Below are 26,567 nucleotides of genomic sequence, written 5' to 3'. Positions count from 1 at the left end.
TTCCACAGAAACACCCCTTGAAATCTCTGCGAAAGTTTCTGCAGCTTCCTACTTCTTTCGGTCACTCTGCTTCCTCAGACGTGCGGTTTCAACCTTTGCCAAACCAGCCAGCCAAATCTTCTCATGGTGAGGGTCGCATCCACGCAGTGGGACAGACTCATAATAGCAATGTACGACAAGATTCCCAGGCAAAACCCAGGTCAACTTTCCAACTACCTGGCCAAATGGAACCCATCTGGCACGTGCTACCAAGTGGCAGGACTGGAATTGATGGAACTATGAACCCTGACCAGATGATCTCCAAATCCAGTCAGAATGGTCATTCTCTACATTTAACCAGAACAGCACGCCCCAGAATGCCAAATCTAAATGATTTAAAGGAAACAGCACTATAGTTGTATTTCATGTCATCATTTTAAAAGCTGAATAGTAGTCCTATTTCAGATTAATAACCAGGCCCATGTAATAAACATTACTAATGTAATGTTTTAAGTAACTTTTTAAAAAACTTAACAATTACACCAGTGATCCATTTTGCAGAATTCTTTTAAATTGTTTGAAAGGTTTTGCACAGCAGCACCAAGCAGCTGTGTAGGAATGACAAATGTCCACAATGATTTCTAACAAATCATATGGTGTTGGAATTACTCTAACAGTTTGTAGTTATAGCGAATATTATATTTGTACATTGTTGGGGGGAACTCGAAATTGTCCTGAGATCCATGTTTTCATAGAGCACAATGTTACAGTGTACTAATGCACAGTTTATTCGCAAGCTTTTTGGCATTTGGTACACTTTCTTCCTCATAACTATTATAAACTTGCATTATATTTAAGCATATGGATGGTGAAATTTCAGCGAATATACTGGTAGTTACTTATATTTGGTGTGTGGTTAGTAGCTTGTCAAAGTTTGATAAAAGGATTTTATTTTTGGTATGTAATATAGAATCTGTACAAAGTACTTTCTGAAAATGATATATAGAATAACTCAAATTACAAATTGTTACACGATTGTAACATGTCATTAACTGAAAATGCAACACTCAAGTGGTTCATCAACATCATTTAAACTCAAGAGGTGTTGTTGAAACATGATTGAGCCTGTTATTTTGCAGTATATGCAATTGAGATGATATCATTTTCATTCTTTTGGACAGTGATGGATATTAGGATTCAATCGAATCATATGGCTTGAACTTAAATGCTACTGCACCAGGTGAATTGAACTGTAGGGATATTGGGTTTTAATTTACTACATGTTATGGTAAATAGTGAACGACATATATATTGTATAGAGAATTAAAGTTCTAATGCACTCGGCTCAGATTATAAAAGTTGCAAGAGTACAGATGCAACGTTCAGATCTCTAGTGTCTTCTAGCTTGTAAAAATTATTTTTCAGTAATATCATTGCAGCTTTTCTTAAAAAAAGTTTATTTCTGTTCTTTCCTGTATGAGTTTTGTATTATTCATTATCATTATGACCTGAGTTTTGCTATATAGCTGTGCTAAATTTGCTTTGTCTCCTCTCGCCCTCTGAGAATTTTATGCTAGTTTATATATCTGTGCAGTAATTTATATTTTGCTTACTCAGGAGGAAATATTGATACATTAGTTGTACATATTGGTACATAAGTGTTGCTTCATTGATGGTGGCCATGGACAATGTTAGCTGGGAGTGCACCAGCACCAGAACTACACTACCTTTTCTAGGGGTGCCATTTGGTTCGGTCATTATTGTTGAGGCACCAAGAGCATAAAATGTGGAATTTCCATCTTCCCTCTGATCAGTCTGCCCTTCCCTCATTTGGAGTTTGCTGTGGAGTTGATGGGCAAGGTTTCTAGAAAGGGGTCCAGACTGCATAGTAGTTTTTCAATTTTGTGTGGATGTTGATCATTACACGCTCTTCCCAACATGCCCTGTAAATGACCAATGCCTATGTTAGTGGTGGGGTTGGGGCGCTTCACCAAAGCAGGAGACTGTCACCTTCTTGCAGCTGGTAACACATGTAATTATCTGTGGGAACTCGACCCCAGGAAACAAGCCCAGCAAGCAAGAGAAATGAGTCAACACCCTCAGATCCACTCCCTAAACTGGTGTTCAATGCAAAATAAACGGCTGTGGCCTTATGTGACAGGAAAACTATTTAACAAAATTGTACTTTTACTGGATTATGATTGTCATGTATGTTTACCTTGCTGTAGATTGTGTCCTCTTGTGTTAGAACATGCAAGTTATTTCCATGTAATTTTGCATTTCTAGCATCCGACACCTATTTTTTGCATATGCCTTATCTTGTGCCTCTTGTTCTTCATTGTTGGTCTCTTTACTTGTGCAGTGATCCCATAGACAAAAAAATATATATTTTAGGGCAAAACAATGACAAAAAGAGAAATTAAAGGTTTGTGCAAGGTCCCACTTTAGCTCTGGCTTTGCAAATGGACAAGTAGAACACCACTTAGGCACATGTGCAGGTCAGTAATTCACCCCATACCACCAAAAAGTAATGCTTTGTGATTTTGATAAGGTGGTTAAATTAAGGTCTTAGGCAGAGTCTAGGATTTGTTTTTCACATGAAATTGTCTCATTTGGAATACCCTGTCGCCTTGTCGTAAATACCAACATAGGAACAACCAACAACGGCATGTAATTACACTTGTCGTGTAATTTGTCTTTTAGTGTCTTTTTTTCTCCCTAAAATATACAATTTAGGCGAATGGCAGGATAGCAGTGTAAGAGGTTACACTTGTTCATTGAAAACCTGGAATGCTCAAAGGAAGTATGCAGCAGGGGCAGTAATGAACCGTTAATGAGCTTGTGACCACATTCTAATCTCAGTCCCAGGTACAGTCCTTTTAATATCTCTTAATCACAACTGTCACCATCTACACAGTATGCTAAAACATTTTGATTTTCCAATAGTGCAAGAAGCTAGTTACTTTTTTTTTTAAAAGTCAGACTGATGACTTTGATAAGACACATCAAGGAAATTTTACAAAGCCCTTTTTTTTAATATGTTGTCTGTATATTAACCTGACTGATCAAAATCAATTTTTCACATTCACAGATCTCACAAGAATGCAGAATTTGTACTTGTATGTGGTTGAGGTCTCTGTCTTAAGAGCAATGTTGACAACTGTTGTGGAGGGGATCATGAATCAATAGAACCGTTTCTATTGTTTAGTAACAAGTGGGTTCAAATGAATGAAAAAGGTTATATGCTTTCTGTACTCACTCATCGGTAAGAAGTGATGAGTCACCGACAAACTAAAATATTTACCAGATTTTAAACAATTTTGAGAAAAACGTGGAGTTCTCTCTATGAATGGGCATTTTCAGAACCATCTGTACGTCTGTCCTTTTTAAGAATTTGTAAAAGGTGATGTGCCAGCTTAATAACATTGAGTTTTGCAAGTGAGACTTGACCTGTAATTTCATCCTTTATCCTTGTCACATTAACAATTTAATAACATCAAACTCATTTAGGGACTTTATCTTGTTCAACTTGTGATCTCAAAATAAAGACCTTATTAGATTTTTAAGCAAGCTTTAAGTGAATTTCTCTCATTAAACACTAGAGTTCCATTTTTAAAATATATATGTAGGTTCCAAACTTTCCATTAGTACAAGACACTAAATTTGTGGCATGCCAAAAATGCCCAGACACTTCCTGCAAAAAGCATGTTTAACTAATGACATTACACATATACTTCTCCCTGAAAATAGTGCCTTGTTGGTTTACAGTTAAATTTGCACAACATTGTGTGATTTCTTTCAATGGTATCTTGCCTGATTTTTTTTTGAAAGATTTCCACGACTTCTGTATCAACATCTTTTCTAGGGACGACTGTTTTGTGAATATGGTTTGTGTTTGCAATTGAAGAAGTTGAATGCTTTCTTATGTGCTGTACCAATATTTCACAATATTGTCACATCTATGTTCCTGCTACTGTGACGTATGGTTCGTTCTTCCAAGATTATTACATGATCTGGTTAGTTACACTGCCTAGATTTCTCATTGAGCTTCTTACTTTTCACAATATATTCCATATTATGTATTCAAAATGGCTCAGACTAAAATAATTTTTCAACGAATATATATGTTAAAGCAATTGATGAACATGATTTCTTTAAAGAGGTGGGATATTCAGCACAGAAGGACATTGTAATGTTATTATTTTCAGTAAACAGGTATTGATTGGCTTCTATCATTAAAATCATAGAATCATAGAAAGGTTACAGCACGGAAGGAGGCCATTCAACCCATCGAGTCCGCGCAGGCTCTTTGCAAGAGCAATCCAGCTAGTCCCACTCCCCCGCCCTATCCTGTAGCCCTGCAAATTTTTTCCTTTCAAGTACTTATCCAGTTCCCCTTTGAAGGCCATGATTGTATCTGCCTCCACACTCCCTCAGGCAGTGCTTTCCAGATCCTAAACACTCGCTGTGTAAAACAGTTTTTCCTCATGTCACCTTAAATCTATGTTCACTGGTTCTTGACCCTTCTGCCAATGGGAACAGTTTCTCTCCATCAACTCTGTCTAGACCTTCCATGATTTTGAATACCTCTATCAAATTTCCTCGCAAGCATCTCTGTTCCAAGGAGAACAATCCCAGCTTCTCCAGTCTATCCACGGAACTGTAAACTCCCTCATCCCTGGAATCATACTAGTAAATCTCTTCTGCATCCTCTGTAAGGCCTTCGCATCGTTCCTAAAGTGCGATGCCCAGAACTGGACACAGTACTCCAGTATTTTATAAAGTTTCATCTTGACTTCTGTACTCTATGCCTCTTTTTATAAAGCTGAGGATCCCGTATGCTTTTTTAACTGCTTTCTCAACCTGCCCTGCCACCTTCAACGATTTGTGCATAAAAACCCCAGATCGCCCTCTCTTCCTGTACCCCTTTTAGAGTCGTGCCCTCGTTCTTCCTGCCGAAATGTATCACTTCACATTTTTCTTTGTTAAATTTCATCTGCCTCGTGTCCGCCCATGTCACCAGCCTGTCTATATCCTCTTGAAGTCTATCACTATCCTCCTCACTGTTCACTACCCTTCCAAGTTTGTATCATCTGCAAATTTTGAAATTGTGCCCTGTACACCCAAGTCCAAGTCATTAATATATATCAAGAAAAGCAGTGGTCCCAGCACCAACCCCTGGGGAACACCACTGTACACCTCCCTCCAGTCTGAAAAACAACCCTTCACCACTACTCTCTGTCTCCTGTCCCTTAGCTAATTCTGTATCCATGTTGCTACTGCCCCCTTTATTCCATATGCCACAATCTTGATGATAAGCTTATCATGCGGCACTTTATCAAACGCCTTTTGAAAGTCCATATACACATCAACTGCATTGCCCTCATCTACCCTCTCTGTTACCGCATCAAAAAACTCTTAACAGGTTAGTTAAACACTATTTGTCTTTAACAAATCCATGCTGGCTTTCTCTAATCAGTCCACACTCATCCAAGTGACTGTTAATTCTATCCCGGATTATTGTTTCTAAAAGTTTCCCCACCACTGAGGTTAAACTGACTGGCCTATAGTTGCTGGGTTTATCCTTACACCCTTTTTGGAAAAGGGTGTAACAGTTGCAATTCTCCAGTCCTCTGGCATCACACCCAAATCTACAGATGTTTGGAAGATTATGGCCAGTACCAACGCAATTTCCACCGTTACTTCCCTCAGCAACCTAGGATGCATCACATCCACACCGGGTGACTTATCTACTTTAAGTACAGCTAGCCTTTATCAATTTTTAGCCTATGCAGTATCTCAACTATATCTTCCTTTACTGAGACTCTGGCAGCATCTTCCTTGGTAAGACAGATGCAAAGTACTCATTTAGTGCTTCGGCCATCTGCTCTGCCTCCATGAGTAGATCTCCTTTGGTCCCTAATTGGCCCCACCCTTCCTCTTACTACCTGTTTACTGTTTACATGACTGTAGAAGACTTTTGCATTCCCTTTTATGTTGGCTACCAGTCTATTTCCATACTCGCTCTTTGCCCCTGTTATTTCCTTTTTCACTTCCCCTCTGAACTCTCTATATTCTGCCAGGTTTTCACTTGTGTTATCAACCTGACATCTGTCATACGCCCCTTTTTTCCGTTTCATCTTACTCGCTATCTCTTGTGTCATCCAGGGAGCTCTGGCTTTAGTTGCCCTACCTTTCTGCCTCGTGGGAATGTGCCTACACTGTACCAGAACCATCTCCCCTTTAAAGGCCGCCCACTGTTCAATTACAGTTTTGCCTGCCAATCTTTGATTCCAGTTTAGCCGGGCCAGATCTGTTCTCATCCCATTGAAATTAGCCCTCCTCCAATTGAGTATTTTTACCTTAGAGTGGTCTGTGTCCTTTTCCATAGCTATTGTAAACCTTATAGTACTATGATCGCTGCTCCCTAAATGCTCTCCCACTGACACTTGCTCCACTTGGCCCGCCTCATTCCCTAGAAATAAGTCCAGCAATGCCTCTTTCCTCATTGGGCCGGAAACGTACTGGTCAAGAAAGTTATCCTGAACACATTTCAAAAATTCCTCCCCCTTTTTGCTCCTTATATTGTTATCCCAGTCTATATTAAGATAGTCGAAATCCCCAGTTTTCGCTACTCGTTAGCTTTTGCACCTCTCTGTAATTTCCCTGCAAATTTGCTCCTCTATCTCCTTCCCACTGGTTGGTGGCCTATAGAATACACCCAGTAGTGTAATGGCACCTCTTTTTTTCTTAACTCTAACCACATAATTTCTGTTCTTGACCCCTCCAGGACATCCTCTCCAGTACTGCGATATTCTCCTTGATCAATGCTGCCATTCTGATTGATGGGGAGTTTGTATTCCTTGTGAACAAGCATTCACCCTAATTCCCATTGTGAGATGTGCTTATTTACAAGTATTACAAAAAGTATCAATTCTTTGATTTGTGATATTGGTGTTTTCTAAATGTCATTGCACACAAGGCTCAGATGGTCAGTTTCAGTATTAATGAGATCAGTTACGAATTTCAGTGTCTCCAACAGCTAAAATGTAAAACTGGCATTGACTTTGAAACAGGTTGCTCTTATATTCTGCAGAATTTTAAGTTTAAAATTTTACAGTTGCTGTTACCTTTAGCATTGCAAAGATTTTTTTTTAACATCTACGCTCTTATATTAAACCTTACATGAAAAGATCAGTTTTCAGAGTTAAAACTTAAAGAAAAAAAAGTCATTGCACAAAACAACTAATATGCAGAGATTTTTATGCCACATTTTTAAAACAACTTTTATACAATGGTAATTGATGCAGTGTAAACCCAGGGTCTAAATAATTCAGCAGAATATAAACCAGCAGGTGTAATTAGTGTTTATGTATATATTTGTCTAAAGAATTGTGTTTCATGCATGCAGATCTAAGTACTTCACACAGGTTTGTATGTGTGTAAAACAGGTGTATTATCTATTACATCTTAATAGTACATATGTATAGGGGTTAGAAATTGCTGTTGGGGAGCTTATAGTATTAATAGGGGAAAACCTAATAAACGTAAATTGCTATTTAGTATAGTTCTGTTAGGATATTATCCCAGGTGTACAAACAACAGGGGAACAAAAGTTACATTGAGGGAGTGTGTATGTAAGTTTCAAAAGTGTTTAATGACTATAGTCACAATTTAAATTATATTTTAGGCAGTTACATTTTTTTTAAAAAGTGTGCACATGTTTTCAAGAATTCAGGTCTCAGCTCATGTAAAGTCCTGGTTTTCTGGGATTCTTTATGGCAGCGTGTGTGTTTGTCACATAGTTGCATTTATGTTTTGTTTTCTTTAAACTTTTGCAGTTTTTCCCTTTTTTAAAATAATTGATGCAAGATATAAAACATTTGTAAATTGTTTATATAACATTTATATGTTTGTATATTCAACCTTTATGGTGTGTTTTCCATCTGTATGTACAGCTATGTTGTAAATTTTAATCATAATGTTTGAGTTGTCACTGAATATTGGCATGAAATTGGTTCATTTTTACTAAGCACAATGTATTTTTGAATGGATCTTGTAAAACACGTCTTTATAAAAATGCAATTTTTTGCACTAAAATGTCAAGCATTCTTGATTTTGTTCCTAGTATTTAGGTTTAATTGTGTAATATTGGGGGGGGGGGGTTCTAATCACAGTTGGTTGTGGGATATGTAAAGAGACTCTGGCTTTATGGAAAAAATATTGGGTCTCAAAGGGCATGTGATTGATATAGGTCTAACATAATTGCTTTTTTTCTTTAAAGTATTAAATCTTGCCATATAACTGGTTGAAACTGGAAAATATTGTTTTGCATCTTACTCACTGAAATGTTATGTTTACTGAAAGTAGCGAATATTCCATGAGCAAAGACTCGATGCTGAATGAAACTTCATTCTTTTTTCTGCTTGACATGAAGCCTCTGTTTTGATTTGGCTGAAAATCTCTAAATTAGAACAAAGCAGGGATTCTGATGCATTGCCTGTGTAATTCTTCACCCTCTGGACCAGAGACAAAAGGACCAGAGGAAAGATGGAGTCCATTACATTTGTGGGAGGAGAACGTCGGGTTGTGCAAAATAAAAAGCACAATACAAAGAGTTTAAAGGCTGCTGTTGTATTTGTGTATTTTCCATATTATGCAAACAGCTTTCCCAAGTTAAAGACAATAATTCAAAAGATAAATCTTCAATCATCAATCTATGTGTGGCTACATCTCTTGCTTGTGTGGTCTACAGATGATCTATTTCTTCAAGGCCTATTTTCATTGCCTTGGCACAGCTTCCAACTACTTTAAACAGATGTTCATCACTCTCGAGATTGCCACAATGGTCTTTCTATGCATGTCGCACAGTTGATCTGCTTAAACACATCTTACTCGCTTGGCTTTCCTTATTTTTCACGTGCAGTTCTTATCCCGACAACTTCTCCTAAACCGAGCAACTTTCTTGTAAGAACCACCCTGAGTCACTGAAGGCATCAGAGCTCAATGGAGCATTGAATGATAAGGGATCATGATGCCCATACATAGTAGATTTCACCTGAATGTAACATAATTTAATCAATAATTTAGGGGTACGCTAGTGTAGCGGTTATGTTACTGGACTAGTAATCCAGAGGCCTGGACTAATAATCCAGAGAACATGAGTTCAAATGGCAGTTTGAGAATTTGAATTCAGTTTTTCAAAAAATGTGTATAAAATACTGATATAAATAAAAGTGACCATGAAGCTGTCGGATGTTCGTGAAAACCCAACTGGTTCACTAATGCTCTTTGGGGAAGGAAAACTGTGATTACCCAGTCTGGCCTATGAGACACCAGTTCCACACCATGTGGAACTGGTGTCTCATAGGTGTCTCTTAACTGCCCTCTAAAGTGACCTAGCAAACTCTTTAGCTTTATCAAGGCAAGCAGGAATGGGCAATAAATGCCTGCCTTGCCAGCGACATCCATAATCCCGAAAATGTTTAAATTATTTTTCAATCTCCAAACTACACTTCATGATCTCTTGAACCTAGTAGACTTTGGTTTTTCAACCACAGTTTATTAGGCTATATATTAAATTGTCTAAACTCAACCCTTAGTAAAATGTAAAACTAAAACAGAAAACACTCAGCAGGTCATGCATCACCTGTGGAGAGAACAGAGGTGTTGACATTTCAGGTATGAACCCTATGTTTTGACAAAGGGTCCACACCTGAAACATCAACTCCTCTGCTCTCTCCACTCAGCCTAAGCTGCTGAGTGTTTCCAGCAGTTGCAGTTTTTTGTCATTAGTAAAATGTGCCATGGGGACACTGGCCTTCTACCTGTGGCCTAAGAACTAAGGTCCACCTCACTGGCCCTGAGGATCATTGACTTGTATATAAGACCTGCAATTATCAAGCCCCAGGTATATAATACTGTATGTGCACCTGGCTGTTTCTGTTGTCTTGTAAGCTGTTGGAATTCTGTCCTTTGTGTTGATATGTTCAGTTTCTATCTGGGTTCAAATTCAGCCCAGACTGAAGGGATGAAAGTCTCCTCTGCTGGCTGGAAGTCTTAATCCAGTTTTTAGTAGGCATGGGTGCTTCACATAGGTGATTGCAGATGCCAAGCAGTAGAATAGTTAGGTAAGATAAGCACAGGTGCAGTTTTTTAAAAAAATTTGGAGCGACTTTTAAAGGCAGGAAGGGGAGAAGCGAACACAGGAGGTTTTGGGGGGGTCGGTGGGGAGTTCTGGACACTAGGGTCAAGATAGCTGAAGGCTCTGCCCCCGGTGCAAGAGATGAGGAGAAAATACAGGAGGCCAAAATGAAGACTTGAGCTTGGGCTGGGATGTAGGGTTGCCAACTCTGGTTGGATGTATTGCTGGAGGTTTCATCACATGACCTCCCGCCTCCAACTACCCCACTCAGTCAAACAGCCTTTTTCTCCCATCTCCAATATTTTTATAATTAATAAACAAAAGTGTTGAAAGAAAATGGGAAAAAAAAGATTTTTCTCCTGGATTGCTCGCAGCACTGTCCAGGAGATTAATCTTTAATTAATCTGAGGTTTGGCAACCCTTGCTGGAAGAGGTTGCAGAGGTAAGGTGGGTTGAAGCCACAAAGGGATTTATCGATGAGGATAAGGATTTTGGATTTGGTGTATTGGAAGACGGAGCCAGTGGAGGTCAGTAAGGACAGGGATGATAGGTGAATGGGCTTTAATGCGGGATTGTCATCCCATCATATCTGGGCTGAATTCAAACTCGTACTGCAGGGCAGGAAAGAGTGTGATTACTCAGTCCCTGCAGAAGTTTTTAATTTCATTGTACTACGGACTGCTTTTCAGTAGAGTCATGAGGTCTGTAGAAAACTCTCACCACTATATTACTGGATTAAAATTGACAAACTTGTTATGTGAGTACTTGAAGTACATTTTGTTTTAAAACAAGATTAAATGGGAGCAATGATCATTTAATTATTGGTAATTTAGTTTAGATATATTTTTAATCTTAACTGTAGCCTGGATTTTTCTCAATAGGATGTGCTACTCCTTTCGACTGTGTCGTATCAATGTTTAACCTGCTTATGACTGGCATTTATTCATGCATTCAAGCAACTCCATCCTGATAGCAATACGAACATGCCAGCCCAAGGGTATAATCCTGATGTATCGAGCTACAATTGGAGGACGCAGGAAATTCTGCACAGAAGACGATCTGTCTGAGTTCCCATAAAATACCTGTGAGAGGGAAAAAAATAATCCTGAAAAACTGGATTGAGTAAATCATTTTTAAAATCAAAGCTTTGCAACTTTGTACAGATAATAGAGATAAATTAAACCTCCAATTAGCAGGAGAGCTGTTTTTGGTAAATATTCAATATGCAATGTGTCATCAAAACAAGAAAGCACACTGCAAGAGAACCCTGCCTCAACCCACCTTACCTCTGCAACCTCTTCCAGCAAGGGTTGCCAAACCTCAGATTAATTAAAGATTAATCTCCTGGACAGTGCTGCGAGCAATCCAGGAGAAAATCATTTTCTTCCCATTTTCTTTCAATACTTTTGTTTATTAATTATAAAAATATTGGAGATGGGGAAAAAAGGCTGTTTGACTGAGTGGGGTAGTTGGAGGCGGGAGGTCATGTGATGAAACCTCCAGCAATACATCCAACCAGAGTTGGCAACCCGACATCCCAGCCCAAGCTCAAGTCTTCACTTTGGCCTCCTGTATTTTCTCCTCATCTCTTGCACCGGGGGCAGAGCCTTCAGCTATCTTGACCCTAGTCTCCAGAACACCCCACCGACCCCCCCCCCCCAAAACCTCCTGTGTTCGCTTCTCCCCTTCCTGCCTTTAAAAGTCGCTTTTTTTTGGTGAACCTAGGTCCCTAGTATAGTTAACATTTTCTAATTTCAACGTAATTTAAAAGGGGGAACGAAGCTAAGGCAAGTCATGGCAGCAGACCTCGCACCTGTGATATGCCCCTCCTGCAAGATGTGGGAAGTCATGGACACTACCAGTGTCCCTGCCGACCATGTGTGCAGGAAGTGTGTCCACCTGCAGCTACTGACCGATTGTATCTCGGAGCTAGAGCTGCGGGTGGATTCACTGTGGAGCATCCGCGATGCAGAGAAACTTGTGGATAGCACGTTTAGCGAGTTGGTCACACCGCAGGTAAAGGGAGTACAGGCAGGAAGTGAATGGGTGACCACCAGGCAGAGTAAGAGGTGCAGGCAGGTAGTGCAGGGGTCCCCTGTGGCCATCCCCCTCTCAAACAGGTATACCGTTTTGGATGCTGTTGGGGGAGATGGCTCACCAGGGGAAGGTGACAGCGGCCAGGTTCATGGCACCGTGGCTGGCTCTGCTGCACAGAAGGGCAGGAAAAAGAGTGGCAGAGCTATAGTGATAGGGGACTCGATTGTAAGGGAAATAGACAGGCGTTTCTGCAGACGCAACCGAGACTCCAGGATGGTATGTTGCCTCCCTGGTGCAAGGGTCAGGGATGTCTCGGAGCGGCTGCAGGACATTCTGGAGGGGGAGGGTGAACAGCCAGTTGTCGTGGTGCATATAGGTACCAACGATATAGGTAAAAAAAGGGATGAGGTCCTACAAGCTGAATTTAGGGAGTTAGGAGTTAAACTAAAAAGTAGGACCTCAAAGGTAGTAATCTCAGGATTGCTACCAGTGCCACGGGTTAGTCAGAGTAGGAATGACAGGATAGCTAGGATGAAAACGTGGCTTGAGAGATGGTGCAAGAGGGAGGGATTCAAATTCCTGGGCCATTGGAACCGGTTCTGGGGGAGGTGGGACCAGTACAAATTGGACGGTCTGCATCTGGGCAGGACTGGAACCAATGTCCTAGGGGGAGTGTTTGCTAGTGCTGTTGGGGAGGGTTTAAACTAATGTGGCAGGGGGATGGGAACCGATGCAGGAAGTCAGTGGGAAGTAAAGTGGTGACAGAAACAAAAGGCAGTAAGGGAGAGTGTACAAAACATGACCGGACAGATGGTCTGAGAAAGCAGGGCAAAGACCAAGGGAAGTCTAGATTAAACTGCATTTATTTTAATGCAAGAAGTCTGATGGGCAAGGCAGATGAACTCAGGGCACGGATGGGTACATGGGACTGGGATGTTATAGCTATTACTGAAACATGGCTAAGGGAGGGGCAGGACTGGCAGCTCAATGTTCCAGGGTACAGATGCTATAGGAAAGATAGAGCAGGAGGTAAGAGAGGAGGGGGAGTTGCGTTCTTGATTAGGGAGAACATCACGGCAGTAGTGAGAGGGGATATATCCGAGGGTTCGCCCACTGAGTCTATATGGGTAGAACTGAAAAATAAGAAGGGAGAGATCACTTTGATAGGATTGTACTACAGACCCCCAAATAGTCAACGGGAAATTGAGGAGCAAATATGTAAGGAGATTACAGACAGCTGCAAGAAAAATAGGGTGGTAATAGTAGGGGACTTTAACTTTCCCAACATTGACTGGGACAGCCATAGCATTAGGGGCTTGGATGGAGAGAAATTTGTTGAGTGTATTCAGGAAGAATTTTTCATTCAGTATGTGGATAGCCCGACTAGAGAGGGGGCAAAACTTGACCTCCTCTTGGGAAATAAGGAAGGGCAGGTGACAGAAGTGTTAGTGAGGGATCACTTTGGGACCAGTGATCATAATTCCATTAGTTTTAAGGTAGCTATGGAGAATGATAGGACTGGCCCAAAAGTTAAAATTCTAAATTGGGGAAAGGCCAATTTTGATGGTATTAGACAGGAACTTTCAGAAGTTGATTTGGAGAGTCTGTTGGCAGGCAAAGGGATGTCCGGTAAGTGGGAGGCTTCCAAAAGTGTGTTAACCAGGGTTCAGGGTAAGCACATTCCTTATAAAGTGAAGGGCAAGGCTGGTAGAAGTAGGGAACCTTGGATGACTCGGGAGATTGAGGCCCTAGTCAAAAAGAAGGAGGAGGCATATGACATGCATAGGCAGCTGGGATCAAGTGGATCCCTTGAAGAGTGTAGAGATTGCCGGAGTAGAGTTAAGAGAGAAATCAGGAGGGCAAAAAGGGGACATGAGATTGCTTTGGCAGATAAGGCAAAGGAGAATCCAAAGAGCTTCTACAAATACATAAAGGGCAAAAGAGTAACTAGGGAGAGAGTAGGGCCTCTTAAGGATCAACAAGGTCATCTATGTGCGGAACCACAAGAGATGGGTGAGATCCTGAATGAATATTTCACATCGGTATTTACGGTTGAGAAAGGCATGGATGTTAGGGAACTTGGGGAAATAAATAGTGATGTCTTGAGGAGTGTACATATTACAGAGAGGGAGGTGCTGGAAGTCTTAACGCGCATCAAGGTAGATAAATCTCCGAGACCTGATGAAATGTATCCCAGGATGTTATGGGAGGTTAGGGAGGAAATTGCGGGTCCCCTAGCAGAGATATTTGAATCATCGACAGCTACAGGGACTGATTAGGAACAGTCAGCATGGTTTTGTGAGAGGAAAATCATGTCTCACGAATTTGATTGAGTTTTTTGAAGGGGTAACCAAGAAGATAGATGAGGGCTGTGTAGTAGACGTGGTCTACATGGACTTTAGCAAAGCCGCATGGTAGGTTGTTATATAAGGTTAAATCTCATGGGATCCAAGGTGAGGTAGCCAATTGGATACAAAATTGGATTGACGACAGAAGACAGAGGGTGGTTGTAGAGGGTTGTTTTTCAAACTGGAGGCCTGTGACCAGCGGTGTGCCTCAGGGATCGGTGCTGCGTCCGCTGTTATTTGTTATTTATATTAATGATTTGGATGAGAATTTAGGAGGCATGGTTAGTAAGTTTGCAGATGACACCAAGATTGGTGTCATTGTGGACAGTGAAGAAGGTTATCTAGGATTGCAACGGGATCTTGATAAATTGGGCCAGTGGGCCGATGAATGGCAGATGGAGTTTAATTTAGATAAATGTGAGGTGATGCATTTTGGTAGATCAAATCGGGCTAGGACCTATTCCGTTAATGGTAGGGCGTTGGGGAGAGTTATAGAACAAAGAGATCTAGGAGTACAGGTTCATAGCTCCTTGAAAGTGGAGTCACAGGTGGATAGCGTGGTGAAGAGGGCATTCGGCATGCTTGGTTTAATTGGTCAGAACATTGAATACAGGAGTTGGGATGTCTTGTTAAAGTTGTACAAGACATTAGTAAGGCCACACTTGGAATACTGTGTACAGTTCTGGTCACCTTATTATAGAAAGGATATTATTAAACTAGAAAGAGTGCAGAAAAGATTTACTAGGATGCTACGGGACTTGATGGTTTGACTTATAGGGAGAGGTTGGATAGACTGAGACTTTTTTCCCTGGAGAGTAGGAGGTTAAGGGGTGATCTTATAGAAGTCTATAAAATAATGAGGGGCATAGATAAGGTCGATAGTCAAAATCTTTTCCCAAAGGTAGGGGAGTCTATAACGAGGGGACATAGATTTAAGGTGAGAGGGGAGAGATACAAAAGGGTCCAGAGGGGCAATTTTTTCACTCAAAGGGTGGTGAGTGTCTGGAACGAGCTGCCAGAGGCAGTAGTAGAGGCGGGTACAATTTTGTCTTTTAAAAAGCATTTGGACAGTTACATGGGTAGGATGGGTATAGAGGGATATGGGCCAAGTGCAGGCAATTGGGACTAGCTTAGTGGTATAAACTGGGCGACATGGACATGTTGGGCCGAAGGGCCTGTTTCCATGTTGTAAACTTCTATGATTCTATGATTCTAGTGGCTTGACATTTTAATGTGCCCAAACCATTAAAATGGATAGCTCTTAGAATCCTGCAAATCCAATTATATTCAAAATAAGCTTGAAATAACCGTCACAGAACTAATGCCAGGGTAAGTGCACCAAAAGACTAATTGCAAGTTAAAGTGCACAATGTTCCTATTATTTCACACTAATATTCTCCTTGAAGTGCTGCCTTAGGTGTCAGATGTGCCTTAGTGGGTAGTACTCTCCTCTGAGTTGGAAGGTTGTGGGTTCAAGTCCCACTCCAGGGACTTGAGCATAAAATCTAGGCTGAAATTCCAGTGCAATACTGAGGGAGTGCTGCACTGTAGGAGGTGCCGTCTTTCGGATATGACGTTTAACTGAGGCCCTGTCTGCCCCCTCGGACATAAAAGATCCCATGGCACTATTTCGAAGAAGAGCAGGGGAATGACCTGGCTAACATTTATCCCTCAACCAACATCACAAACAGATTATTTGGTCATTATCACATTGTTGTTTGTGGGAACTTGCTGTGTGCAAATTGGCTGCCGCATTTCCTACATTACATCTGCAAAATAAGTAATTCATTGGCTGTAAAGCACTTTGGGATGTCCTGAGGTTGTGAAAGGTGCTATATAAATGCAAGTCTTTCTTTTGGAGCATTATGCAAATTGCTACCACGAGGTGTCTGGCAAAGTTTTTTGAAGTACAATTTCAAAATTTGCAGACATCAAATGGGGGTGCTGTAGTTAATACAAAGGAAGAATGCATCAAAATGCAAGAAGACAATAATAAACTTGCATGTATTTGGCAAATGAATTTCAGTATAGATAAGTGTGAGGTGGTGCATTTTGGTAGGAAAACTAAGGAGGCCACATACTGCTTGGATAATAAAGGTGTAAATAGGGTAGGATCTCGGGGTATAGATACACAGATCATTAAAAGTAGCGATGCAGATTAATAAGGCCATATAAAAGCCAAAGCAAGTACTGGGGTTCATTTCCAGAGGGAAAAAATTGAAAAGCAGAGAAATTGTGTTAAACTTGTGTAGAACCTTGGTTAGACCATACTTAGAGTGAGTACTATGCACAGTTCTAGTCTCCATATTATTAGAAAGCCTATAGAGGCATTGGAGAACATGCAAAAAAGATTCCCAAGGATGATACCAGAACTGAGAGAGGATATAATTATCAGGAAAGACTGAACAGGCTGGGGCTCTTTTCTCCAGAAGAGGGAGGGCTAAGGGGTAACCTGATTGAGGTCTTTAAGATAATGAAAGGATTTGATAGGGTAGACATAGAGAAAATGTTTCCACTTGTGGGGGAGTCCAAAACTAGAGGTCATAAATATGAGATAGTCACTAATAAATCCAATAGGGAATTCAAGAGAAACTTCTTTATCCTAAGAATGTGGAACGCGTTACCATAAGGAGTAGTTGAGGCAAATACCATAAGTGCATTTAAGGGGAAGCTAGATAAGTGCACGAGGGAGTAAGGAATAGAAGGGTATGCTGATAGGGTTAGATGAAGTAGGGAGGGAGGAGGCTCGTGTGATAAATGCCACGTGGACCAGTTGGGCTGAATGGCCTGTTTCTGTGCTGGCTCGATGTAACTCAATATGACTGTTGAACTTTAAGGAAACAGAAACTCTCAGGACCAGTTTCATGAATGATTAGAACGTACCTGAATTTTTTTTAAAAACTCATTTACTAATGATTCCATTTACAACCTCCTCTGTGTAGTCCTGTTTTCACCCTTTATCACGAGTCCTCTAAATGGGTTTACTTGGAAACTAAGTTGTTAAAAATAAGGGGAAATAATCTTTGTTAATAATTTTCTAAATTAACTTTTTAAAAAGGTCTATCTTTTACGAATTTTAGATATATTCCATGTCATAATAATTAGCCTCATTGGCATTCACAATTATGAATCCTGGAATCATTCCACTATGAGATAATAACTGAATTGTTACATTTACATATTCAAATCAAGTTATGTTATGTCAATAAAGTATTGTAATTTTTTTTATATAAGAACAGTTTCTTCTCCTCCTTTCCCCTATCTCTAATTTTGATGAACTTTCCATTGTTGGACTTTTATTCTTGGAAATAGTTGATGTCCCTTAGACTTATCTCACAGGAATGGGCTAATTGCAAGATCAGTTACCAATATGATTTGCAGGTGTTTCATGAGTGTGTAAAACATACAACTCAATGGATTGACACAAGCCAGAATGAGAGAGCTCTAAGAGTCACACAGGACAGAGAGGACCTCACTGTTGCACTTAGCTCAGCCCTTGGCTTCTTTCTGGATAGGAACTGGTACTTACTCGATTGTTTCCTGTCTGGTCTTTATAGTAAACCCAGTTAAAAGTTTCGTCAGATCTGTACAGTACACTGTACTTTGTCATCCATTCATCAGCATCACATCGTCCTTGAGTAATGATCCCAGAAATAACTCTGATCTCCTTCAGGTCAATCTGAAGCCATTGCCGATTATCCTGGTACCTTGATAGCCATGCACACCTGTAATAATACATTTATATATTTTTAAATGGCATTAGTGAAAATATTGGAAGAAAAATACCTGTTGAAATATAGATTTTGAATTTAGAAGCAGCAGATAGGTCAGGGACTATAACCTTTAAACTATATTGTCCACGTGTTAGTATATGGACACTTATAGAATCATAGAATCATAGAAGTTACAACATGGAAACAGGCCCTTCGGCCCAACATGTCCATGTCGCCCAGTTTATACCACTAAGCTAGTCCCAATTGCCTGCACTTGGCCCATATCCCTCGATACCCATCTTCCCCATGTAACTGTCCAAATGCTTTTTAAAAGACAAAATTGTACCCGCCTCTACTACTGCCTCTGGCAGCTCGTTCCAGACACTCACCACCCTTTGAGTGAAAAAATTGCCCCTCTGGATCCTTTTGTATCTCTCCCCTCTCACCTTAAATCTGTGCCCCCTCGTTATAGACTCCCCTACCTTTGGGAAAAGATTTTGACTATCGACCTTATCTATGCCCCTCATTATTTTATAGACTTCTATAAGATCACCCCTTAACCTCCTACTCTCCAGGGAATAAAGTCCCAGTCTGTCTAGCCTCTCCCTGTAAGTCAAACCATCAAGTCCCGGTAGCATCCTAGTAAATCTTTTCTGCACTCTTTCTAGTTTAATAATATCCTTTCTATAATAGGGTGACCAGAACTGTACACAGTACTCCAAGTGTGGCCTCACCAATGCCCTGTACAACTTCAACAAGACATCCCAACTCCTGCATTCAATGTTCTGACCAATGAAACCAAGCATGCTGAATGCCTTCTTCACCACCCTATCCACCTGTGACTCCACTTTCAAGGAGCTATGAATCTGTACTCCTAGATCTCTTTGTTCTATAACTCTCCCCAACGCCCTACCATTAACGGAGTAGGTCCTGGCCCGATTCGATCTACCAAAATGCATCACCTCACATTTATCTAAATTAAACTCCATCTGCCATTCATCGGCCCACTGGCCCAATTTATCAAGATCCCGTTGCAATCCTAGATAACCTTCTTCACTGTCCACAATGCCACCAATCTTGGTGTCATCTGCAAACTTACTAACCATGCCTCCTAAATTCTCATCCAAATCATTAATATAAATAACAAATAACAGCGGACCCAGACTTAATGTGTTCCTATGAAATTTATTTGCTGTTTTAATTAAGATGTTAATTCATTTATTTTAAGTAGGTTTGTAACAAAAATAGCAACTTTTACCCTTAAGTTTAAATAGGGTAATTCAGTATTAAAAATGGTATCAGCCAGCTGTGTCTTTGGACTGCCATAATGCATTTCTTTCATGCTATGGTAAAGTTAGTCTTTAGAGGACTAAGTGATATGGTCTGTGGCAGTGCAAATAGCCATTGGCACTGTTCGCTTGCATAAGAGCACTTTGTGTTGAACATTCATCTGAGCCCTCTGTCAGTTGAATCCGTCAGGCTGTAGCTTTTTAATCATAATCTGTGTGAACGTCTGGATTGATTGTCCATAGTGGTTATGAAGGGTATTCCAACTTCAGCGAATTAACAGCTGTGAATATATGGTCACTTGTTCTCAAACAAGCTAAGCAAACGAATTTCCATTGTAAATTGTGCTGTGCCATGAGGAAAGATGACAAGGAATTATCCCAGAATCTTTTATCCCAGAATCTTCGAATGCTCATAAGTTCTAATCACCATGTCACTATATGGGGTGGGGGCAACAGGATTTTGTGAGCAGCATTGACATATTTCCCATGAGAAACTGTCTTTTTGCTGAGAGAAGCTGCAAAAACGAGGGACTCTCAGTATTTGTATGTATTATAAATTACTCGTAGTAATCTGTAGTGCTTTGCCTACGTTTTTGCTTTTGGGTATCATTTTATTTGTAAATTAAAATGTACAGTGATTTAGTTTGTTCAACGTGATCTAGCAGTGAGAACATCCTCTGCCTTTTGAACTGACAAGATGTAGTGGGGATCCAACGTGTTCTCACTAAGCAATTTAACGAGATCGGGGTTAATTGAGCATACCTCAGGTTTAACACTGGGTGCGGCAGAGAATAACAGATGCATGGTTCAGTTCACAAGCTGTTTAAACAAGTTTAAGGTGTGGAAAAAGCCCAAACCCTAAGAGGGAAACCTCTCCATTCATGTAGCTGACAGAGGAATTTTATACAGATGTGCTAAAGCTAATATTCACACAGCATAATTTCAAGGATTATGGGTCTTGTAATATCAAAAAGTACTAGTATCACTTTTCTAATAAATTTAATTTTGCAGAAGTTTCATTCAGAAGATTAAATAGGTGATACATGGATTTGATGAGCCAAATTACGGTGTTTCGTGTTTATCATGTTATGTTGCACAGCTCCATCAAAGCTCTTGATTAAATCACAAACTAAAATTGCAATAAAATGGAGGGAAATATCCTAAATTCCAATGGTGTGTTGTGCCACGGGTTGATGCAAGATTCTGCCATGTGATTACTTACCCAAAACCCTGGCTGTTCATTCTTGCTTTGTATGACATCCATGAGGAATACCACCCTGTGTATTGATCTTCATTGGAACAACTTATCTGCTCTTTTGTAACAGCTCCAGATTCAACCCCAATGGCTTTGTGATAAGGACATTCTGTAAATCAAAAACAATTAACATAACGTTCAGAAGTTTATGCAGCAAAGCCCCGTTCAACATTGTTGTAATAGTGTAATAAAATAGTCCACTTTCAACCAGACATTTCCTATTCCACAACCTAATTACTTGATCAAAGATATTCTACGTAATGCTCTAAACTTCTTCAATCTAGAATACTAACCCACAAAAATACCGCCATGCGAGTCTCACAGCTAGAAAATACTGATCAGGTGGTGCAGAAAAGATGACACCTACAACACTGCAGCACACCTTCAATTTCTCATTGTGGTATGAATCCATGTGTTCAAATCCCGTAATGGGGCTTGAACCCACAATCTTCTAATTCAAAGGTGAAAGTGCTGCCAATGGCACCAAGCTGAAACTAAAACTGGCTATATCTTCAATGTTTCCTAATAGTTCCTTGTGAAAAACATAGTGATTTATAACATATTTTGCCTGTCATGTTGCAATTTTACTCAAAAGTGAATCTGCAAACGATTAAGAAAACAGTGAAATTCTACAGAATCAGATAAAAAAGACACAATGGGTAAATTTAACCACCACAGTTGAACGGAGCAAAAATTAGTGATTGGCTAAGATATGGACTTACCTGTTAAAGGACTTACCATCTAATTGACTAAATGTGAACAAATCAAAAACGGTTCAATTCAATTGGCAAGTACAGATGAGGAATGAGTAAAGTAGCTGAAAACGGAGCAACTAAGTTGTTCATTTTTTTTTTAAAACTACCAATTCGGAACTGACGAGTAGCAGCAAGTGACCATATTTTTTTTAAATTATGGCGTTGTTTTGAACTCCTACCTTGACTTTTCCCCCATTATTTCCTCCCAGATTAAACCATTCTGATTTTTTAAAAAAACTTATTACTCAGAGTTGCCTGTACAGTGTTGTAAATCCCAGGAAAATATGTTCTTGGAGAGATCTGCTGATTGTATGCTGTTAATGTCAATCGTTCCTCTTCATTTTGGCTTCTGAATACATGTTACGGGTCTATCTTTTCTGAGTCTAATGAGTGGTGTGACAGGATTTCATGTTTCATGTTTGTAAGCCCTGCCCACCCCCTGAAGCTTGTGAATTTGTTTTTGTATAGAACATCAAAACAATGTAACTTCATGAACTTTGGAATTTAGTTGAGTAAGTGAAGTAAGTAATTGGAATAATAAATAAAAATACATGACTGCTTTAATAAGCCTAAATTGTACAAGTAAACAACACTCTTGTATATACAGACTCCTTCCACTTTCCCAGGTCATTCACTCTATGAGGAGTACTACTATGGTTTACCAAATGCTCAATGTGCAGCCCTCTGCATTCTTACCAAACCTAAGCAATTAAACACAATGTGTCCCCACCTCCTACCTAACTTTACTGGACAAAGACTTACGCAGTCACTTCGTCCTGATACAGAAGAGGAGAAAGCCGGCAGGGGTAGAGAGGAACTAAGGATTATTTGGGGCTGGTCAGGCTGCGTAGGTCTCCTGCCCACTCTGATTACTTATCTAGCTATGTCTCTTCCTGACCATCCACCATCTTGAATGAGAGAGGAAGGTGAAAGGGAGAAAGAAGTTAAGCAAAAGAGAAAAAAAGTGAGGTAGAGATAGTTTAGAAGAGAAAGACGACACACACAAGTGGAGGAGGAGAAAGAGCAAGAGAACTTGAGGTTCAATTCAAAGAAGTTTGAGTACCACAGAATTAGATGGCCTGGTCTCCATAGAAAAACATCTTCACAGTCACTTCAGCCTTACCTTCTCTACATTACATGTTTCTCATTGCCCACATTTCTGCTTCTCACCACTGTTGCAGACTCTGCCGTGCTGCAGCAGGCGCTGTGTTCTATTGCCAGGTAAGGGCATTCACAGACCTGAGCCAGCACTCTGAACCAGGGCCTATTCTTGGGGCTCAGCTGTATGTCTTGAACTGTTTCCAGCCCCACATCTTCATTGCTTCCAACCTTCATCTCCCCCCTCAGTTTACAACCAGATAAATAGCTGGATTTGTCCACACAGCGGGATCTTAAAGGGACAGGTCAAACTAATAACTAAACATTACAATCATGCTTAAGGCTACCAGTGGCAGGCAAAAAAAACATGAAAGATGTTACTAAGCATTCAGAGTTACAAATATATTTTTGACAAGTGTTCTTGGAGCATCCCTTTCACATAGTACAAAAGGGTTTCTATCCATGTAGCCAGTTCTTGACACCCTAATGGAAAATTAAATTTCCTTGGTTTTCTGATGCTGCAGTGCACTAACATAATGGCCTAAACCAGGATATATTGATTTGAAGCTGAGCCTCTATTGACCTTTCTACCTAGACGTTCCTGGGTAACCTGGCGTCAACTGAACAGAATTGGTCTTACATATTTGTTAGGTCTCTGAAGCTTATTCATTGCCCTAAAGGGTTGCACTGAAGGATAATCCATTTAATCTTCAGTGATCATCAGTATTCATCTGAAGATCACACTGAGGTAAGAAGATTAACTAGTGACCTTGTGTGCTTTTCTTATCACCATTATAATACTAACAAATAAGAATGACCTACACTTTTGTAAGAAAAAAATGATCAATTCTCAGGTAGCAGCCAGTAGCCAATACTGTGCTATAAGTCTTACTGGGAACAGTCAGCTAGATAACCTACTCAGATGGAAGGGTTCATTCCAGAATCAACATTAAATTTGATTACAGTGATTTATTAAAGCTTTAATGAAGTAGTTGCTTTTGTTTCCAGATTATAGACTTCCAACTCCCTCTTAGGCAACATTTCAGCAGGCTGGATCTTCAAGAATACCTCCTCAAGATTGAGGGAAGTGCCTCCTAATACCATATTAAAATTATATAATGGTCTCTCTTACCAGGCATACAGTCCAGCATCGATGATCCTGGTGTCATTCCCCAAACCGTGTTGGGTCTATCATTGCAATCACATTTGCAAGTCTTGTTACACCACTGATCCACCTTTTCATCCTGACATAAATACAGGAACAGTAGAGGAGTCTCACCAAAAGCCTATGAACCCTGCTGGATGACTCATGTGAATACTTTGCTTTGAAGCTGCTGAAAATTGTTCTGGTAAAGTACATTGACAACATATCTAAACTATTCACAAATCTGATTAAGCAGAATAATGAAAATGGAGTGCTTTCACAGGAAATTAAAAGTGAAATTATTCATATTTTCATTAATCTACCCCACATAAGATAATTTGTAGAGTATCACGAGTGAGGGGGAGCATTTAAATTACCCTTTTTAAATTTTCTGTTCTTTATTCCACAACCCATACAACGCACAGATGTTTTAGTTTATCCATATGAACTTATTGGTGGTATGGGGATATAATGAGTTGATTACGATTACTTACTATTGTTATCAGTTATCAATTCGTCCAGCATTTGAAGAGTATTTCTTTTAATTTACACTACATTTTAAATGATTATCTATCTAATTGGTCTATCTATCCTTGGAAAGTAATGAGCAACAGTTAAACAATATTGTCTAAAAATACTTTAACAGTATCAGCCATTATACTGAGCCTCATACCTCAGTAGCAGATAGCGATGTAAAAGCTTTTCCAAATGAGAAGAATTTGAAAAAGATAAAGAGAGAGAAGACAAGGTGTTATTTTCTCGAATACCACAAATACAATTCCTTTTATTTCACATTTTATAAAATTACAAAAGTAAATCAGAGAAGACATTTAACTGTTCTATTACTAGTATTGTATAAGGGCCTCTCTCACTAATGGGAACTTATACATATCTTCATCACAGAGCCCAGGTATTATACAGTCACTGAGGTATTATCGCACGTCTTTGAAGAAACTCAAAGAAAGTAATGAGACTTTCTCATTTGTGACAAAAATATACTGAATAGAGAAAAAGGATTTACTACTTTTGATTTTTTTTTTGAACAATTTTTGTTACATACTCCTTATCCTACCAGAAAATGCTCAACATACCTTCAAATAAGAACAGAATGGAAAACAGGATGTTTTCTCCCTTCATCTTTTCAAGATTATGCACTCAGCAAATTGAATAACTGCTGTAGATCCAAGGGGATTATCTTAATTCTCCACGTCAGCATATTTCATAAGAATCTTAACCCTTATCGCTTCTTAACCGCTTGTCACCTTATTTTCTTTTTATTTATTGTTCATTACTTTTATGAAACAGACACAAAGAAGTATAGTGGAGGACAAAAATTTAGATTGGAGTGTAAAAGAAAAAGAAAGACTTGTATTTATAGAGCCCCTTTCATGACCTTAGGACATCCCAAAGCTCTTTGCAGCCAATGAAATACTTTGGAAGAGTAGTCACTGATGTAATGTAGGGAAACGCGACAGCCAATTTGCACACAGCAAGGTCCTATAAACAGCTATGAGATAATGGCCAGATAATCTGTTATTTAGTGATGTTGGTGGAGGGATAAATATTGGTCAGGACACCAGAAAGAACTCCCCTGCTCTTCTTCAAAATAGTGCCATGGTATCTTTTACATCCACTTCTCATCTGAAAGACGGCACCTCCAACAGTGCAGCACTCCCTCAGTACTGCACTCAAGTGTCAGCCTGGATTATGTACTCAAGTCCCATGAGTAGGACTCAAACCCACAACCTTCTGACTCAGAGGTGAGAGTGCTATCACTGAGCCAAGGCTGAACCCTTGTATGGTGGTGAAATGCATTTGTACTCTAATGAGCTATGCCGTGGAATGGTAGAACATGATTTCAGCCTGTGAATCTCTATGTGACACATTTTTAACTGCACAATTACCTTCAGGGTATCCCAAGGTTCTATTCTTGATCCCTCCTTTTTCTCGCCTAAATATTGTGTTTTGGAGACATTATCCAGAGGTATAGATCAAGTTCCACATGTACCCAGCTCCATCTCTCTACCACCACCTTCATCTCCACAAGCACCATTGTGGTGACAGACTGTTTTTCTGACATCAAGACATGGATGAGACAAAATTCTGTTCAACTAAACATTGGGAAGACCAAAGCCATATTATCCAGCTCCCACCCTGACACCCCCTGCCTGCTTGCTCAGGCTGAACCGGATGCTGCATAACCTTAGTGTCCTGTTTGACCAGGATCTTAGCTTCAAATCCCATATTGTACCCACCACCAAGATTGCTTACTTCCATATCCACAACATTCCCCACCTCTGTCTTTAACTCACCCCCACTGCTGCTGAAACCCTTATCTACATTTTTGTCATCACTAATCTTAACTTCACGAATGCCCTAATGGCCTCCTGAGCTCCACCCCACACAGACTCTAACTTATCCAAAACTCCATTGCCAACATTCTGTCCTTCACTTACTGACTTCACTGGCTTCATGTCTCATAGAACTAGTTTACAACACAGGAGTCAGTTTGACCTATCATGTCTGTGTCATCTTTTTGCTAGAGTAATCCAAAACTAATCCCATTGCTCTGCTGTCTCCCCATAGCCCTGTATCTTCCTCTGCTTCAAATATACATCCAATTTTCACTTAAAAGACGCAATGGTGTAAGACTTAGCAATGTTGTGCAAAGCATTCCATGCTTCCACAATTCTCTGTGTAAAGAAATTTCTCCCTACCCCTCTCCTCACTCTTTTAGTGACAATTTCAAATTGATGACCCTTTGTCATTGACCTCCAACCACAGGAAACAGCTCTATTAAATCTT

General features: G+C 39.9%; 2 protein-coding genes across 3 annotated transcripts in view; one reads left to right on the top strand and one right to left on the bottom strand.

Moving 5' to 3' along the window:
• The window catches only part of cdkl5 (cyclin dependent kinase like 5), a 132,587-nt gene extending 124,530 nt beyond the window's left edge, over positions 1-8,057 (top strand). For both annotated transcript variants that reach the window (XM_067992657.1, XM_067992656.1), the window contains one exon: positions 9-8,057. In XM_067992657.1, the coding sequence (XP_067848758.1) occupies positions 9-395 (387 nt within the window). In that variant the 3' untranslated portion in view covers positions 396-8,057. The remainder of the gene's footprint in view (positions 1-8) is intronic.
• Positions 8,058-11,017: 2,960 nt separating this feature from the next.
• rs1a (retinoschisin 1a) lies at positions 11,018-24,947 on the bottom strand. The gene is made up of 6 exons (XM_067992286.1): positions 24,854-24,947; positions 24,436-24,461; positions 23,751-23,862; positions 20,733-20,874; positions 18,038-18,233; positions 11,018-11,205 (listed from the first exon to the last, which is right to left on the bottom strand). The coding sequence occupies exons 1-6, from the start codon at positions 24,897-24,899 to the stop codon at positions 11,050-11,052; spliced, it is 678 nt and encodes a 225-aa protein (XP_067848387.1). The 5' UTR covers positions 24,900-24,947; the 3' UTR covers positions 11,018-11,049.
• Positions 24,948-26,567: the final 1,620 nt, after the last annotated feature.

Source organism: Heptranchias perlo, chromosome 11 (assembly GCF_035084215.1).
Source record: "Heptranchias perlo isolate sHepPer1 chromosome 11, sHepPer1.hap1, whole genome shotgun sequence".
Taxonomy (NCBI): Eukaryota; Metazoa; Chordata; class Chondrichthyes; order Hexanchiformes; family Hexanchidae; genus Heptranchias; species Heptranchias perlo.
This window is presented reverse-complemented; position numbering and strand designations above follow the sequence as displayed.

What these genes read in the sequence shown, in the direction of transcription:
- rs1a (XM_067992286.1), bottom strand. Translation starts at nt 24,899, where the DNA reads ATGAAGGGAGAAAACATCCTGTTTTCCATTCTGTTCTTATTTGAAG. An exon ending in CATCGCTATCTGCTACTGAG is followed by an intron (nt 23,863 to 24,435) that starts GTATGAGGCTCA and finishes TATTTATGTCAG; the next exon opens with GATGAAAAGGTGGATCAGTG. An exon ending in ATGAACAGCCAGGGTTTTGG is followed by an intron (nt 18,234 to 20,732) that starts GTAAGTAATCAC and finishes GTATTATTACAG; the next exon opens with GTGTGCATGGCTATCAAGGT.